The following is a 19,325-nucleotide window of genomic DNA, read 5'->3' on the forward strand; positions in this document are numbered from 1 at the left end:
TAATTATTGCGTCATAAATATGTTATAAACAGGTTGATGGGTCTTAAACGTGTCATAAACAAGTTGGTGAGTCATAAACGAGTCATTAACGGGTCATAAACGTGTCACAAACGGGTTAACGGGTTATAAATGAGTTATAGCATAAACCCAAACCCTATATATTCGTGTCGTGTTGGTGTCGAATTCGCGGGTCGTGTTAAAATTGCCAAGCCTAGTTGTAGTGGTTCTTCTTGGGACTGCCTTCCCTATCCTATTTGCCCGCAAGGGCATATATACAAGGATACATGTCCCTTTGAGATTGTTTTTTAGTTTTCTTGCCTCTTCACTTTTCCCTTCTGGATTATGCATGTTGTTGGTTTCTTGATATTGATCACACTCATGTTTATTGCATGAAACAGGCCAAAAAGTAAAATGTTTTTGGGTTAAGCTCTAAGATGTGTGTTAATTCATCTTTGTCAGGGAGATGAACATATGAGAAAGTCTATGGATTTGGCCAAATAACGAAACACCCAATAAAATTGACTTTGCCTTCCTGCTAACTCTCATCCAATTTGAATATTTCGATGGTTGCGATTGCTGTTACGGGAAAATAACCACAATCACAACTAGTTGTACACATCGATCTATATCGTAAAGGGTAAGGGGCATGTGGCATATATAGTCGGGCACTTGGGGACAGAAATAGGCCGTTTTTGCACGCGCCCAAGGGAGTGTGGGAATAGGCTATTAGCTTTACACCAACACGTTGGTTGAGAGGTGTTTGGTCGCCGCGTCATTTTCCGAATTATAAACCCCAATTTGTCTTCTCTTAATCATCCATGGCTGATGGCTAATTATTTAAAGACCTCCGCCACGCCATGCCCAAGTGTACGATTCCGTTTCTTTTAGAGAGAGAGAGAGAGCGGGCACTGGTTTGCAGTGAGTGTGCTGCGAGGAGCCAGAGAGAGAGAGAGAGACAGAGAGAGACAGAGAGTGGTATCCCAACGTCGAAAGCAGAGCCATAAAGGTTGAAAGATCTGTCTCTCTGATACGCCTCTTCTCTTCTCTCTATGCTCCGTTTGAGGATTTAACAACTTCTACTTCCGAGGTAACTGTTTCTACCACACTTCTTTTCTTTCTTTCTACGCTGTGATCCTCAGCTCAACGTGTCTGCCAAATTCTGTGGTTTCTGTATTTCTCCGAGGATTGGATTTCTTTTCTGCATGAGCTTCTAATTAAATATACAACTGCATATTATTCTTGCTCTATCTCTGAATGTAATTATCTGTGTTCAATTGGAAAATAGTTTTCCAAATTTTCACATTTGCTCTCTCTCTCTCTCTCTCTCTCTCTCTCTACGCTGGAATTTAATTTATTTTCCTTGAATTTAAGAAATCAATCCGCTTCTATTTGTTCAGAGTTTCTTGAATTGCGTGAAAATGGAGAGGAATCAAATTTCCATGGTTTTTGTTGTTAACTCGATCAGTTTATTGTTTCATTTTTATATATTTCTATTTTGTTTGCAAGCTGCTAACTGAAAAGAAATACAGTCGAAGCCAACTAGAGTTTCAATCTAAACCTCCACATTTCATGACCGTAATCAACATATTCTATCCGAAATCCTCGCCAACAGTGAAACACTGACCTCTTCCGATTGGTGGAGCTTCCGTGAAATGACCGTTCGATGCTTGAATTGTAATAATTTGGCTACAATCACGAGACGGAAATCGACGGTCGTGTTCTATGGTTTGACCTCCTGCGATGATTGGTCGTTATTTGTTAGAATCAATAGCTTTATTATGTCACCTGATGAATATAGAACGGAAGCTGTCGGTCTGTTCTGTCGTTAGTTATATACACAACGGTTTGTTGCGTCACACGCACCTACAATTGACCTGTTGTTACAACTGGGTCTGATTTTAGATTTAAATAATGTTATTCTTATAGAAAAAAGAAAAACGATCTTTCTTTTATAAATATCAAGTTAACAGTTTCTATTTTTTTGTAAAATTTTTAAGGCAAAGTTGAAAAAATACCCATTATTGTTTCGCCTAAAAAAATCCCCACCATTCCATTTCTTCTCTTCACCCAAAAAAATTCCTATTTTTGCAATCTCATTTACACATATTGCCTAGAGAAATGCTAAAGGTATTAATCTTTATCAAGAGATGGGTACCAAAATGATGTAAAGTTTATTTATTGAAAAAGACCAAAATGATTAATAAAAAAAAAATGTTACGTATACCAATGAATAAAACTGTATATCATTATGGTAAAAGATTTGGTACTCATATCCTTTTTCTATTGCCTATTGGCATGTTCCTCGTTTCCTTTTCTGGGTTTTAAATATTATGGTGTGGTCTATGGCACTTAAACTCTGTTACTTCTTTTTCACTTTAAGAACTTTCAACCCAGGAAGCAATAAAAACGTTTTCACAAAAAATTAGATTTCTATATGCAGTATCCTGCTCATGTAATTAAACCACGAGTTTACCCTCTCAGCCTCTCTCACTTTTCTTTTCTTTTTTTTTTTCTTTTCCCTTTTTGGATACCATTAATTCAATGGTGAGAGCAAAATACAAGTAGAATAATTTCCATGTTAAGCCTTGATTTAGTTTTCTTGTAGGTTTGTCATCAATTTCCTATCTTTTCTACTCTGCCTCACCAACCACAGTCTCCTATAAATAGAGCATGTTACTCAATTGTAATAAACAATTCAATACAATAAAAATGTAGCCGTTAGGGCTCTTATTAGTGGTGGATCTAAGTCTTTAAGGCTGAACTGCTGCAAATCTCGTGTTCTCTTTCTCTATTTGCTTCCACCTTTCTTCTCATATTTTATATTTTACATAAATTTCTACAGTTATAGTGTTTAAGAAAGTTTCATATATTAGAGGTTTGTGAAGTTCTCATGCATCTAAAGTTAGAATAATGCTACATACCATCCTTCTATCCTCCTTTTATCCACTCAAAGTTGATGTGGCTTTTAAAATCATCATTCCACATCAACTTTGGGGATAAAAGGAAGATAAAAGAATGGTATGTAATATTACTCGTAAAGTTAAGCCATCGCATGCTTCCCGTATTGATTAAATTCTTACCTTAAAGCCTCATATATAGCATCCTTCCCACCATTGATTAAAACTCAACACTTATAGCGAAGATCTTAATGGAGTGAAGGAACTATTATAATATGATCTTCCAGGGGTTGTGCAACAATAACTAATGTTGTGGTTGCATCAATTGCAGCATTATAGCTCATTTTGTTTGCAAATATTGCTTACAGAATGTGAAAATGCCTGTCAACGAATAAGGATTGTAGGATTGGAGTAACTTTGACTGCAAGCTTAACCTTAAGTTGCTAAGGTTTAAAACTTACAGTTGTTGTACACAACTCCTTTTGAGTTTGCCAGTTCCAATGACATTGCATTTTCCGCCCAATTCGATACTGTTGGCACACTTTGTTGCTTCACACCACGTTGCCAAGTTTTTCTTTCTCAAGATTATATCTCTGTAATTCTGTAGAATGTGGTCAAGTTTGGAAAAAATTAGAAGTGTTGGTTGAAGATTTTCATTAATCGTTATTGGTTGCCATTGATTAGAAGTAGCTTTATGTCCATATGACTACCACAACTTATCACCATGTTGACATTATCAAGTTAGAACTTAGACAGTAGCAAACATCCTGTCATCAGGGCAGACCCAGAATTTTACCTTTGGGAGCCAAAAACTATCATGAATCGCATATTGTAAGCCTGGAAAAAATTCTCAACTATTTTTTCTATGCTGATCTGGTTGTGTATGGTGCTTCCTAGAGGAGCCTTGGGGGATGCTAATGAGAAATAGATACAAAGATGAAAGAGCCGATGTTGGAAAGATTTTAGCTTATCTCCAAACTCTAGTGAAGCTCTCTTTTTTGTTTCTGTTTTTCCCAAATCAGCATGAGAAGGATCAAGATTTTAGGCATGATGGGATGGACTTGTTTACAAGTCCGCCTCATTGTTTCTTTCTAAAATGTTAGTCTATACTAATTTCAATATGCCATGTCCACTTCACTAAGAAAGTGATCAATAACAGGTGGAAAATCAGTGCTTTCAACATTGGTGAATCGTACCAGCAAACAGGCTAGTGTTAATCCCTCTGTGACACAGGAAAAGAGACATCAGCTTGATTGCAGAAGGTTTGAACACAATGGCAAAAGTTTGTTGGCCATACTTTGATCCTGAATACGAGAACTTCAGCACCAGAATCAATCCTCCAAGGTACTGTTTTATCTCCTATGCTCCTCGTAAGAAAAATAGTTCTCAAGTAAGATAGCATGTTAAATAATCTCAGTAGTTCAATCACCATAACAACATGATCATGATGAAATAAATTAGAAGTTGACTAGTCAAAGCCTGTTTTATTTTCTGATTTATCGATTCCAATAGTACCTACTGACAGCATATGATGAATTCCCCTACATTAGTTGCTGGCGCCATTGAATTGTTTCCATGATGCAACTCTTTTCTGTTTGCAGGGTGTCTGTAGACAACATTAGTTGCCGCGACTGTACTCTAATCAAGGTAAATTCTGATATATTTAACTGTTATGCTTCATTCTGACTGACCACGATAAGCCACAATCAGGTCACTCTTGGTCTTGTAGTGCCATGGGGCATGAGAGAAAGGGTTTCAACATTTCAAATTACAGTTTTACCTTTTACATATAGAAATAATATAAAAATACGAATATGAAGCTACTTATTTGAAGTTACTTTAATTTCCTATTTTTAGGTTGAGTTTGAAATTTGTCAACCAAAGCATCACAAACGCATCTACAAAATTTCAGCCCAAGTTAGTTCATATGACAGGTGGATCATGATTAAACCCTCTTATGTTGCAACAACTTGCCTATGTCTTTCCTCATGTAAAAATTGCTTTAGAAAATTTGACTTCCTAATTACAGCTGAAAATCAATAGAGGCAAATTTTAACCAAAGTGAAATAGAAGGACTCCAAATTACCCAAGGCCAAAAGAATCATCTGAGTTAGTTTACCATATGCAAAATATACAGAATCTGCACAATATCATATCCCTCGATTTTCTTCTTTGCACTTATCTCCTCGATATCATGTAGAGGTTATGGAATGTGATGTGTAGGTTGACAGTGTTAACAAACCAGGAATTCTGTTGGAAGTTGTGCAAATCCTGACAGATCTTGACCTCATCATCACCAAAGCCTACATCTCATCTGACGGTGGATGGTTCATGGATGGTTTGTATATGAATAAATTTTTGCTTGATATATACTTGGGCTATGCTTCCTTTGTATTGTATGAGCACAGTATAATTTGGTTATCTGGCTTCGCCTGAACTCTGAAATATAAATTGGCCAGTCGCCAGACGCAGAGAAGAAATATAAGGAAACGAAAAACCATAAGTTTTCCATTTTAGGCTGGGAGAATCTAACAAAAACTTTGTCGTTCATATGGATTAAAGAAGAGTTCCTAGCAAGGAATCCTGTTTATGTCTCTCTCACTGCGTGCCTGTACACACATACATTTTAAACAATGAGTTGATACACTTGAAACTCTTTTAATGGACAGTATTTCACGTCACGGATCAACAAGGACAGAAGATAACAGATCACAAAACCATCGACTACATAGAGAAGGTACACCTTTTTCTTCTCTCATATCTGCTTTCATGTTTCGCTTAAAAGTCAGGAAGGGGTATGCAATTAAACCACTTGGTCATGTGGATTATTGGCATCCACCATAATTTGAATAACTGCAACAATCATGTGGTTGATGAAAATGTCCACTTTTGGGTCCCATTTGAGCATTCACTCTATTCTCTGAAAATGTTACAAAGCACAGTATGAAGGGATACTAATCATTTCACTAGGATTGAAAGTCCACTTCATTAAGGGAAGGTCCTTCCCTCTCTGGGAGCTGAAAGAACTGAAGAAAATGGGTACTCTGTTGACACCATACAGAGAAATGGAAATATTATCTTCATGTGACTTATCAATAGCTAATTTTTTCAACTATTTTTGCTACAACAGGCTCTAGGACCAAATGGGCACACAAAGGACGGGGTGAAGACTTGGCCAGGAAAAAGAGTTGGGGTGCACTCCATTGGAGATCACACAGCTATTGAGCTCATTGGCAGGGACCGCCCAGGTCTCTTATCAGAGATCTCTGCTGTGCTTGCCAACCTCCACTTTAATGTTGTTGCAGCTGAAGTGTGGACACACAATAGGCGAATAGCATGCGTTGTTTATGTCAATGATAAGACCACAAACCATGCCGTGGATGACCCAAACAGATTATCTGTTATGGAGGAGCAGCTCAAGAATGTCTTACCCGTGTGCGAGGATGACAAGGAAGTGGGCCGCACAAGTTTCTCCATGGGGTTCACCCATGTTGATAGACGGCTCCATCAGATGTTTTTTGCTGATAGGGATTACGAAGGAGGTGGAGTGACAACTGAGGTTGATTATCCTCCCTCTTTCAAACCAAAAATTACAGTTGAGCGTTGTGAGGACAAAGGGTACTTAGTGATCGATGTCCGGTGCAAAGATCGTGCAAAACTGATGTTTGACATTGTGTGCACACTCACAGACATGCAATATATTGTTTTCCATGCCACCATTTCATCAGATGCACCCTACGCATCACAGGTATACGAATACTGCTTTCTTATGAACAATTGAATAAAGTTAATTGCAAAATTTATTTTCAAGCAACATGCAATTAAAAACAAATATTCTGCATGGTTAGCGTAGATGCTTATAACAAACACGATTTTTAACATCAAATGACTTCAAGTTGCCTGTCATATATGTATCTGCAGGGTCAGTGTAGATGCTCATAATCGGAACTAATTATGTGGCATAAGTAAGAGCAATACTTTTAAATGGATAATTTGCGACACTCCAAAAAGTTAGTCTCATACTGGGTGGATGGATTGTCTACATTGATTCATTGAATGAGGGACTATAAAAGTTCTCATGAGTATTAAGTCTCACATTGGTCCTTACTAGGTTAAACTGGACTTTATAAGTGATTCTAAAGACTTCGAATTGTAATTTAAATAGTTATTTTGGATTAATAGCACAGATGTTACTAGCACTTTCCTTGAGTTGTCACATAATCATGCACTTAATCATGTATAAATTATACATTTTCTAAGTGAACTACTCAAGTAGCTTTAGCATTATAATTGCCTTGATGTTTTGAGAAAGTCCACTTTGAGGGTTAAGAAGTGACTTCTCTGCTTACTTTATTATCACTTTCTTTGGTCACTCCAGCATTTTGGACTCAATACCCATTTTGACTCCATTATAGTTGGATTGCCTCTTTCAATGGAAGAGTTCAAGAACATTATGGTCAAATTGCTTTATATTTGGATTGGGGCAAATAATATTTTTCATGTTTCTAACTTTTCTCTGAATTTGTATGTTTCTGTTCTTCTTTTAGCCATTAGTGGGGACTCTATATACATCATGTGTACTAAGGTTGCGCTCATATGCGCTAATTAATGATATGCGTTACTTATATATATATATATATATATATATAATTTTTTTTTTAAAAAAAATCCCTGAAAGGGAGTACATTTACAAATGATGTTTCCATGCCGCCATAGAGGTTTGGTGAGGGTAACTAGACTAACGTGCATATAATTGTAGGAGTACTATATTCGTCACGTGGATGGGTGCACACTCGATACTGAAGCAGAGAAGGACAGAGTCATCAAATGTCTTGAAGCTGCTATTCAAAGAAGAATAAGTGAGGTATGTGAAAAGTCAAACCAAGGTTTTGTGCTCACTGTTCTTTCTTACATAGAGCAGATAGAAGTCATATTCTGGTTAACTTAGGATCTCTTTCACTGTTCTGCAGTTGGCAATTAAGGAAACAGAATAATTTATGTTTAGTCAGATAACCATGCACATAAATTTTTCATATTTCAAGTGTTTTTAACTCTTCTTGCTCTAGTCAGTTGTCACATGATAGACTTGAGAGTAAGAGACTGTGGCCTCAGTTCATCGCTTATCAAGACCTATAGTCAATGTAATTTCATCTATATCCAGCAATCGAAGTCTGTTTTGCTCATGTGCCTTGTGAATTGCTAAAATGGAGTGGAGACCAATACACCTAGAAAGTTTACAGTTCATAAAAATTATTGAGAAAGACATTTTAGACACCATCCTAATTTTTTTTAATTGTGGCTGGCAGCTACACCTCCATTTGTTACAGAAATAATTTCCTGGTAAATTGAAACATTAACACAAGATTGGTTATAAACAGTGAAACCATGCTGATAAATGTGTTTTCCACTGAATCATATAAAAAAAAATAGTAAAATGATTTTCATCTATGAAAGATGTTCTCAACTAAATTACTGGAAATAACCACAATGTTTTATTTCTGGAAAAGCACCAGTGCAAAATTGACCAACTATACAAAGTCTAGAGTCAGAATTTATTTTTTTTATCAGAAAGCTGCCTGAAACATGAAGTCCTGATAGAGGTGCTTTCATGACAAATAAGAAAGATAACAGTAATATGAACTTACAAAGATATATGTCAAGACCATTGAAAATGTTGCTAATTTTTGTAACAGTACATTTGTAGTTTATGATGTCAGGAATATGTTTTGCTGAGTTTTGTTTTAGTTTTTCTTCATTTTTTTTTTAAATTTTTAACCTATGTGATCCTAGTGCAAAAAGGCTGCTGCTTCACTTAGAATAATGCATAATCTGTAACTATCTAGCTGTGTGGATGTAATACTCTGAAGAAGTGCCTATATTCAATGTGGCCCTCCTGCTTTTATATTGAAGCTTAATGACTTACCCCAAGTGAATCATTGCAGTTACTCAACAAAAAAAGTATATGAAGAGGAAAACTTATGCTCTACTTCGAACATTCAACTTGTTTAGGAAAAGGAACTTAAATGCAACATAAGGACCATTTTTTATTAAAAAAAGTACTAGCAAATTAACAATCAAACAATCACTCTATGATCTTGTTCATTGGATCTAAATATTATCAAATCAAATACAAGAAATCATCCTTTGTCTGCTTAGATACCAACGATATGGTTTCAACTGTGGACGCAGGGTCTAAGCCTAGAACTGTGTGCAAAGGATAGAGTAGGGTTACTATCTGAAGTAACAAGGATTTTGCGAGAAAATGGGTTGACAGTCACCAGAGCGGGCGTCACAACAGTTGGGGAGCAAGCAGTGACCGTTTTCTACGTTAGAGATGCTTCGGGGAAGCCGGTGGATATGACAACTATTGAAGCACTTCGCAAAGAAATCGGACACACAATCAAGCTTAATGTGAAGAAGGTCCCAGTAAGTGCAAAGGCACCTGAGGCCAAAACAAGCTTCTTCTTTGGAAACTTGTTGGAAAGGTTCTTTTAGCTTGGAAACTGTCCATATGACTGTAAAAAGACACATTGGATGGAAGCGGACAGAATAATGAAGCTGTTTGTTATCTTTGTAATAAACATTAATGCTTGCAACGTTTTGTTGTTTCTTTCTGTGTTTCTGTTTATGTTTGTGTTTGGTAATCCATCACTGCTTACCACTCTATATGTTAAATTTAATATGCAGCTTTCTTAATCAACAGCCTTCCTAATTAGTAATGTAGATGATTGCTAAACATGGACCATTGATCCAGCTGACCTTCAATTGACTCAAAAGCAACCACGAGAAGGCAGTGGGTGTGTCTTGTTTATATATGTTGATTATAATTTATACACACGTGAATGTAAAAAGCATCAGTTTTACATTGGGAAGATGTCACAAATTTGAGTAACTTAATCATATATTAAGCTAATTGAATATTTCTATGATTATCTTGTATGAATAATTGAACGAATGCTTAAGCAAGGATTGAGTTGAGTTAAAATATTAAACAAGAGGCGTTAAGGTGTTAAAAAATTTTATTTTCAGAGTTGAACTGTTCAAGGAGTTTAGGATACAGCAAGATAGCTGGTTTCCAAAGCAAAATGAAAGGTGAATGAATTCATTCATGTGCCGTGTTACCGCTTTTTCTCTACTGAATGTAGGCAACCATGTGGAAGCATTGTTTACTTATATAAGCAGTAGCATATTATTGACTTTATGATTGTGTCAGCTCTGTTGGTTTGCAGTTGAAAAAACAATTTAGATGAGTCAATATTTGTAATGGAGATTCTGAGGGTGCTTTATTTTTTTATTTTTTTTTATGACCGGTAACCCCTTGTCAGATAAACTCGAAACTCATGCCTCAAACCTCTCTTTGTATGGACCGATTCAGTCAGAGTCTTTGCGAATGAACCCTTGCTCTCTCAACAAGCAGCAAATGAACCCCAAAGTAGCTATTTATAAAGTACAAGAAGTGCCTTCAGCTCCTGGCAGTGGCCTGCCCCCCGGGCCCGGCACACGCCCACTGCGCCAATCACCCAACCAGCAAGGCATGACTGACACCCAAGAGCATGCCTTTGGGCTTTGGCCACTGCAGCAAGGCACTCCATGCAGGCCTTGAAGTAGCTTCAATTAGCTACCGTTAAAATAATCTAGAAAACATTTTCTGAAATTTGTTTCACAGTTGAAATTATTGTATATTTTTAAATGACATGATACCGTGTATACCGACATAATATTACGTATACCGTTAAGTGCAATAATTCAAAATTAATTTAATAACTTAATTAATTCCTTTTTTAATGAAGAAATCAGTAAAAGTTTTAAAAAACTAGAGCCTTCCTATTGATATACGTATATAAACATATATGCATATGAGAAGTGGGGGATTTTTGAAAGGGATATCTAATAAAAAAAAACGATTTCTAACAATTTTTTTTTTTATTTTTCACAAAGGGGTACACTGGTAAACTGTTGAGAGGCAACAGGGGCCACAAGAATAATTAACACTAATTTAATTATCAGTTATTAATTAAGGAAATAACATGTGTAAGCAACACAAGATAATATGGAAATGACAAGCGTAGACGACAAAGTTAGTAGTACTGTTAGTGCCTTTTAAGGATCATATATTATAGGCTATAGCCATAGACTCCCAAGGGGATAAGCTTCTCATGATCAATTATTGTGCAACTGAAAAAATTCAAGAAATTCAGATTCCTCTCACCACATCAATCATGCAACTTCTCTTGGATCATCTTCAACAGAATATGTATCCAGACGAAAAACAGGGCACAATCCATGAGCAATTTGGAAGAGAGGGTAATTTCATTTGGTTCAAAAGGATATAAATTATAATACAGTGGAAAGCCAAAAGGAAAAAGGTAGCTCTTCATGCTATCCATTTGAACCAATCTGGCCCCCCACTACGCATGCATTTTGGGAGCCATCTAGTGATTGTGGACATCTAGTATTATTTTTTATTTTTATTTTTTGGTGAAATTTGTTACTATATGATTGTAGACAGTAAAATAGCGGCTCAGATGCATCCAATTATTATTTGTGATATTCTTTTTTGTTTAGAATGATTTGAGAAAGAGAAAAGTGAGGATAAGATCGATTCCTGACCGTGTCGATGCATGGATATAAAATTATATAGATCAACGATAATTCAATCCATTCAATCCCTCAACATCAATTTTATTTATTATGAATTGGGTTCATGTCGGATATGCAGGTCATGTAAAAAATTGTCTTTATTATATCACGTGTCGGGTTCGAGTCGTGTCGAAACATGTATATAAGATTATATAAATCAATCATAATTCGATCTATTTAATTAAACAAGTCAGACTTGTACTGGGTTAGTATTTAATTTGTAAGTCGTGTAAGAAATTACTAGCCCTGTCTATTCCTGAGCATCAAAAGCATCATTATTTCATAATGTCATTTAAAACGGAAACAGACAAATACGAATTCCAATTTAAAGCTTTTCATACAAATATATGTTCATGTGAAGCCACTTGTTACCCTTATTTTCTTTGATAGAAATGATATTAATTGAGACACTTTTGTTAGCCATGTAGTACAAACAACTTGTCACATTCTATTATAATATCTGCATCAGGAGAAATTGGCAATTTCCGGAGAAGTCGATTGACAAGCAGAGACAGAGAGAGAGAGTGGAGTGAGGAATTGCGTTAATTTGTCCTTGTAAAGAATAAAAATTCCGTCATGATTTCTTATTCCGGTGATTCTCCACTGTCCACCAAGGTTGTCTAATCAAGCTGCGGTTCTTTTAAATTTTAGGCCTATTTTTTAAAAATGGTTAAATAGGTTAACAAATTTTTTTTTTTTTTTTTTTAATAGAAGGTGCTTTTGTTATGAAAAAAGACAGAGATAGTATCTCCATCTATTTTTTCGTTTAAAATTGACAAATTTTCACGTCAGCTACACGTGGCACCATTAAAATTGTGACACATGGCTATCATATATATTTTTCAATTTTTTTTTTTTAACCCTATTAAAAAAGAAAAAGAAAAAGAAAATTGCTATTGGAGAACGGTTCTAAACAATTCCAAATGTTTGATTAAAGCATCAATCACAATTCCACAAGAAATTTAAGACTAACACGCAAGGTTTTAGTTGGCGTGAAGTATTTGAGTCCTCAAGGCACATGATGCCCTGCCCATTATGCACCATTCTTCCACCGCTGGAATTGTGCATCTCTCTTTAACAGGGTGGATTTTTTTAATTTTTTATTATTATTTTTTAATTTTTTTAATGAATAAATGGGGGGCCGTCCGCCGTTTCTTGATTAAAAAAAAAAAAAAAGTCCCTTTAACAGGGGAGATTTTTTTTTTTAATTTTTAATTTTTTTAATGAATAATAGGGGGGCCGTCCGCCGTTTGATGATAAAAAAATAAAAAAAATTTATACTTTGTTGCAGTGTACTGTGCAATAGCAAAATAGCAACAATAATAATTTATATTCCCGGTAAAGGCACAGCTTTGGGTGCGGCTTCGGTTTTCAGCAAATGGAACTTTCGACACACGGCCAGTCCCTTCGCTTGCCCCTTCTTTTCTCTTCCTCCATCAATATCACAACGGGACATCTTCCGCTGTTGCATTTCCTTTTGTTTTTCCTCTTTGGCTTCTTTTCCTTTGCTTTTTCAAATGTAATTCTGATCAAATCAAGACCACTTTACTTGGGACCCACGCCATCCCGGCAGATCCCACGCTCATCAAATGAATCGCCACGTGTCGGAATACGCATCGCTAATCGATCTCCACCGTACTCTTCTCCCTCCTTTTTTTGGTTTCTCTTTGCTTCGGCCTTTGATATATTATAAAATCAAAAAAATAAAGAATGGTGTACTGGTATTACAAAGTCAGAGAGAGCCTCTCATTTTAGCACAAAAAAGGAGCAAAACTGATCAAAGCTAGAAGCTTTGGCTCACCTAGTCACCTTACAAAGGTATATAATCAAAACCCTAATTTTTCTTTGGCAGATTATTTGTTTGTTAGCTGATTTTTTTTTTTTTTTGGTTCATATCATCGACTGGTTTGTCAAATTTTAGTCTTTAATAAATGGGTGTGCATGTGAGTCTTGAAGAGGTATCTAATTCTTATTTTCCTCCTAATGATTTCTTGAAGGAATTCAGAGGTTTTGACCAGAAGGTTTTGGTTTTTGACTGAAAAGTAGTCTTTCTTTCTTTTTCTTTTTTTTTTTTGACATTTTAGCGATCATTTCTCGTTACAATTTGAGCTTCCTCGGCTCAATACCCAGTTTATTTTCAGGTTCTCGAAATGGGTGTTTCTGTTTTTACAGAAAAGAGGGGTTTTTTTTTTTTTTTTTTTTTTTCAATCTTTTATTTGTTTAACATTTTCAGCTCTGTTTGTCATTGAATTTCGCTGCTGTGGTCAATACCAGTTTTGTTGATCGCCACGTACTTGCCTGTGAATAACTTGAGCAAGTACATGTGAATTGTGAAATTTACTCTCTGCGATTTACACGTCTGCCAATCTCTTATGGTGGTGACACATAGGTTTATTGGTTTTCCCAGTTTCTTTGTATGTCGGTTTACTACACGTTTTTTTGTCTCTGAATTCAAGGTCTTGGAATTTGTAGATGCTTATCCATTTCCTGTCTTTTATTTGTTGGCAGAACCGAGGAATTTTGTTGTTATCTATATAAAGCAAGTGAAAGGTGCCCTCAGGCTGAGAGTGAAATGGTCGGTAAAGACAACTTGAAGACTGAGGACTTGAACTTGTGCTTTGAGAAGCTTATGATGCTTGGTGGAAGTGGGATTGGTAAAGGGGGAGTGAAAATGGAAGGTGGTGTCATCAATGAGTGGAAGGATATTCCTATGGAGCTCTTGTTGCAAATTGTTTCGCTTGTTGACGATCAGACGGTGGTCGTGGCATCTGGAGTGTGTCGTGGGTGGAGAGATGCTATTTGCTTGGGTCTTACCCATCTCTCTCTCTCATGGTATATATTTTCATTTGCTTACCCGCACTATCTCTCCCTTAAAGTGTATGTGGTGCTATTTTTTTTCTGGGTTTTGCATCCATATATGGGCTGTGAGTTGTATGGTTTAATTTTTTGTCCTTAAATTATAAGAAATTTGAATAATTGCAGTTGGTTGCACTGGCTTTTTTCTTTTAATTTTTCGTTGGTAGTATATGAGAGAGAGCGTTTCCCTTGCTTGAATTCAACTTTTATTTTCCATCCTTAATTCTTAATGGATTTAACCCGTTGTCCTGAAAGGGGGAAGGGAATTTAGAGAAGGATTTGATACCTATAAGAACTCAGTGCTGCGCAGTTCTGTTGTGGATTCATTAGCTTTGAGGGTGTAAACTCTTACAGCTTGCACTTTGCTTTATTTTGTTTATTATTAGTTTTGGGTCATATTATGTGTTATATGGTTGTTTGTAATTTCTATAGCTATCTTATGGTACGAGGGGAAATTAGGGCTTTTTGGCTTAAATCCATTACATTAAGTGGACAATCCTCTTGCTATCGTTCTCTCTCAGCCCTGCACCACCTTTGACTTCATTTTATTCTTTATGGACCCATAAAAGAATAAAGCTAGCTTTCTAGGTTTCCTTTTGCTCTTTAGATATTCTTCTATACGACCCCATAGACTAGGTTTGTGGTTCATGCTTTATCAAGGCATGAATATGATTATGCATCTATTTAAATTGATCTGATACTATTATAGCTCAAATGACAACTGAATACGTGTGGTTCAGTTTTAACTTTTGTTACCTTACAAGTTTGCTTTGGAAAATTTATGTTTCTGCTGGTTGTTAATGAGGGGCTATCATGAATTGAGTTGGAAACCTCAATTGTGGAGTTGACTTTGGTTTTTTTCGTTGTATTTTTTTTTTCCTAAACTAATCCTGGGGATTTATGTGCATTTTGAGTAGTAACCTATTGTATTCCGAAAGAATACATGTATGAACAAAGTAAATTATTCTTTTGTCATAACTTCGCTTCTCTCTTTTTCTTTATTGCAGTTATTTGGATGATGTAGGCACATGTAAAATCAATTACATTTTGCCTTCCAGTGGATAGCCTTCATGTCCCACATCCATGTGTTCAGATTTGAATGTGTCTATGGAAGGCAGTAGTATGTGAAGAATGTATTTAAGTCGCGTCATTGATACTTTCTTCAAATCCTAATTAATTTGTTGTTTTGGGCCCAATACAATTTCTTTCTCGAGTTTCAAGATTATCAAGCTGGGAAGAAAAAGTCTTTGAAGTTTTGATGCCTTAAATAATTGATACCTCAATATAGTTTATGTTCGAATGAGTACACTTGATTGTATATTTTCATTTCCTTTTCCATTGTTTAAAGTGAGATACTGAAGATATGTAGTTCGTTCTGTTTCTGTTTTACCAAATGGTACATTAGCAAATATTAATGATGTTATGAAGACACTTTCTTTACTCTGATTTTTGATGCCGTAGTTAGGAATTCCTGAGAATACCTTACCTACTTGCTGCCATGAACTTTTTTGCAGGTGCAGCAAGAACATGAACAACTTGGTCCTATCTCTTGCTCCCAAGTTCACGAAATTGCAGAGTCTGATACTGCGCCAAGATAAATCAAAGCTTGAGGATAATGCTGTTGAAACTATTGCAAACTGCTGTCATGATCTGCAGGTCCTGGATCTCAGCAAAAGCTTCAAGCTTAGTGACTGCTCCCTATATGCCCTGGCTCGTGGTTGTCCTAATATTACTGAACTCAACATCAGTGGGTGTTCAGCCTTCAGTGACAGTGCTCTTGCATATCTGCCTCGTTTTTGCAGAAAGTTAAAAGTTTTAAATCTTTGTGGATGTGTCAAAGCTGCATCTGACAGTGCATTGCAGGTATAAATGAGTTACTAAGTACTAAATTGTTCTTTTTAAGTCTATGTCATAAGAAGTTGAGATAATTCTTTCCTGAATGATATGCAGGCTATTGGACGCTACTGCAGTCAGTTGCAACGTTTAAATCTGGGATGGTGTGAGAATGTAAGTGACGTGGGAGTGATGAGTTTGGCGTATGGATGCCCTGATCTCAGAACCCTTGATTTGTGTGGCTGTGTCCTTATAACTGGTATGCATATATAGGGGTAACAACTCTCTTTTTTTCCTTTCTCTTTTTTGATGTTAAAGATTATTTTGTAAGCTAGGAGAGTTAAGGGTTGATGGTTGGGTCTGGTACTCAAATTTCACCAAATTTTAAGTCCTTGATGTATCAGTATAATTACCATATAATTTGTGTCTTGGTTCCTTCTGCAGGCTGAGACCATTTCTACGGGGACTTATAGGATCTTTATTCTTGAGGATGTTCCCCAATATTACTGATCTGTTGTTACCCAGCTCTCTCTCTCTCTCTCTCTCTGTATACCAAAACTTACATGGTGGACCTTTTCACTTTCAACTCACACAATGTCCATTTCATCTCCAACTACCAGATGTCTTTGCTAACCCATTACAATAGGTCAACTAATTGCGTGATCTCTTTGTACTTGGATGCTTACTGTCCCTGGATGCTCTATCCTTCTTCCGCATCTGTACTTGCTGCTCTTGCTTCCAAATTCTCAGAAGGGAGAGATCATATCATAGTTTTATTCATGCAAGCAATCAATGTAACTCCTTGTTCTACAAGTTTGGAGGTGTTTGATGTTGCCGTTGGCAAGTAAAAGATCTAGACAGACTCTGGGGCATGTGAAAGTCTTCTTGGTTTGAAATGATGGAAGTGTGTCAATAATATAGTAGAAGTATGACATTTATGAACGATCAAACATATAAATAGTGGCATACTAATCTTCCTCACATTTATATTTTATATGTGAATATATATGTTTATAAGAGTTTTTATGCTTTTAAGTTAATAATAGTAACGGTAACTTACACTTATCTAGATAAAGAGAGTATGGATGGGTAAGATGATTCATGTGACAAGTTCAATATCAAACTGTCCTAAAACAAGGGGAAACCCATATAAACTGAAGAAAGAGCCCTAAGATTACAGACTTTAATATACTGTATTAACTTCAATGAATGCCTGGAATGGTTGCAACCTCCTCTGTTTTTTCTTTTTCTCTGTCTGTCTCTGTCTCTGTCTCTCTCTCTCTGTATGTGTAATTATTTGGGCGACTTCCTTGTTGGATGTTTGTTTGGCTTGTTATGATTGTAAAAATTATGACTTGTTTATACTTATAATGCAGATGATAGTGTCATTGCTCTTGCAAACAAATGTATTCATCTGAGATCCCTTGGCCTGTACTACTGTCAGAACATCACGGACAGAGCAATGTACTCTTTGGCCCACAGCAGAGTGAAGAACAACAAGACTTCAATTTGGGAATCGCTGAAAGGAATGAATGATGAGGAAGGGCTCAAGAATCTCAACATCGGCCAGTGCACAGCACTCACCCCCCCTGCTGTTCAAGCAGTGTGCGATTCATTTCCTGCGCTCCACACTTGCTCAGGGAGGCATTCACTTATCATGAGCGGCTGCTTGAACTTAATGTCTGTACATTGTGCCTGTGCTGTCCATGCACACCGCACATTCATCCCTTTCCCTCACCCAGCTCATTGAACTCTAGGTTTGCAGCAAAAATCTATGGGAACTCTATCCCTTTGTATGTATGTTTGTGTTAATATTTTGAAAACTTTGGTTGCAAATATGCAGCCATTTGTTGTTGAAAGTTGAAACCTAGTGACAATGAAAAAATTACTTCAACTCTGTGTTTACGTTTTTTTATATGTAAATTCTACAGTTGTGTGGGCTTTCAGAAACTATGTTGTTATATTCTGTTGGCTATGGGCATCATGTTAAGAATATATCTCTCTTTTTAGTGGCTTTGAAAGTCGCATTAACCCAAAAATCTTTTCTTCCTGAGGGATCATTTTCTAGGGTCTCATTTATTTATTTTTTAATTTTGACCATAGGATCCATGTGATGGGAATAAGAGAGTGAAAATTAAATTAATAGCTTTGCTAGATAGTAGATATGTAATTCAATAAATTTCTAGCTTTTGATCGGAGCAATATACCAAAAACAAAAGAAAACCCTGACCATAGAAGGTGGTGGTCCAGTTGGCTCGGCTCACTTTTTACAGATTGATAGCTAGTAGGTCATGGATTGCACGCTTGAGGGCGACATTCTCTTAATTATTGTTATCATAGAAACTGTTCCTGCATATGATCACCACTTTATCCTTATTGGCTTATTGCTCAGAAGAAGAAGAAAAAAAAAAGTCTTGTAAATTAAAAGTTAGATTAGAATCCAATGTTAGATTAGTGGCATTCAAACAAATAAAAGATCAGTTAAATGATTTTTTTTATTATTATTATTATTATTTCCTAACTTTGGAACTAAAATATCTTACAGAAAAGAAGGGAAGAGGAAGTTTAAATAAGAAAAAAAAAAAAAGATATGTATTTCGTTGAAAATTACGTATAAGACAAAGTCAACAAAAACAGATTTTATGAAGAATCTATTATTAAGCATTGGCGTTGGCGTATACGAAAGAGATTGGAATTAATTGGGGCTTTCAAGTATTAAAGATAGAATTTAATTGTGAGACAGATAAAGAAGATGGTAAAAGATGGACGACAAGACTAGGTCCACAATATATGAAAGACATAAAGAGACCTTTTGGGTGACATTAAAGCTTGAGACGGAAATATGCTTAAAGGAAGAGAGAGGGAGAGAAATACACAACACACAAAAATTAAAAATTAAAAAAAAATAATAATTTTTGTTGATGCGTCAGCTCCATATATGATATATTGCCCAAGAAAGTGCTTTTGAGCTCAAGACTCCCCCAACAGAGGCTTGTTGTTAGAGGGCTAAGGAAGCGCTCTCTTATGGACGAACAAGTTCATACGGAGGAAGGTCATTTTTAAATTCTTAACATTGTAATGGCTGAACGCAGTAATTTT

General features: G+C 36.1%; 2 protein-coding genes across 5 annotated transcripts; both read left to right on the top strand.

The window, feature by feature from the left end:
- Positions 1–841: 841 nt before the first annotated feature.
- LOC133865965 (ACT domain-containing protein ACR3) lies at positions 842–9,505 on the top strand. 2 transcript variants are annotated; one of them, XM_062302502.1, is made up of 8 exons: positions 842–1,087; positions 4,057–4,241; positions 4,499–4,544; positions 5,121–5,235; positions 5,567–5,634; positions 6,028–6,645; positions 7,657–7,761; positions 9,087–9,505. In XM_062302502.1, the coding sequence occupies exons 2-8, from the start codon at positions 4,171–4,173 to the stop codon at positions 9,390–9,392; spliced, it is 1,329 nt and encodes a 442-aa protein (XP_062158486.1). In that variant the 5' UTR covers positions 842–1,087; positions 4,057–4,170; the 3' UTR covers positions 9,393–9,505. The 2 variants fall into 2 exon arrangements, with proteins under 2 accessions (XP_062158486.1, XP_062158487.1); XM_062302503.1 differs by lacking the exon at positions 842–1,087 and adding an exon at positions 4,755–4,831 and having other exon boundaries at positions 4,151–4,241.
- Positions 9,506–13,137: 3,632 nt separating this feature from the next.
- LOC133865877 (F-box protein SKP2B-like) lies at positions 13,138–18,120 on the top strand. Of its 3 annotated transcripts, none has more exons than XM_062302383.1 (5): positions 13,138–13,355; positions 14,046–14,369; positions 15,908–16,256; positions 16,344–16,485; positions 17,603–18,120. In XM_062302383.1, exons 2-5 carry the CDS (start codon positions 14,110–14,112, stop codon positions 17,974–17,976), a joined length of 1,125 nt encoding a protein of 374 aa, XP_062158367.1. In that variant the 5' UTR covers positions 13,138–13,355; positions 14,046–14,109; the 3' UTR covers positions 17,977–18,120. The 3 variants fall into 3 exon arrangements, with proteins under 3 accessions (XP_062158367.1, XP_062158369.1, XP_062158368.1); XM_062302385.1 differs by having other exon boundaries at positions 13,223–13,355; positions 14,098–14,369; XM_062302384.1 differs by having other exon boundaries at positions 13,235–13,355; positions 14,010–14,369.
- The last annotated feature ends 1,205 nt before the right edge of the window (positions 18,121–19,325 follow it).

This window comes from Alnus glutinosa, chromosome 4, assembly GCF_958979055.1.
Source record: "Alnus glutinosa chromosome 4, dhAlnGlut1.1, whole genome shotgun sequence".
Taxonomy (NCBI): domain Eukaryota; kingdom Viridiplantae; phylum Streptophyta; class Magnoliopsida; order Fagales; family Betulaceae; genus Alnus; species Alnus glutinosa.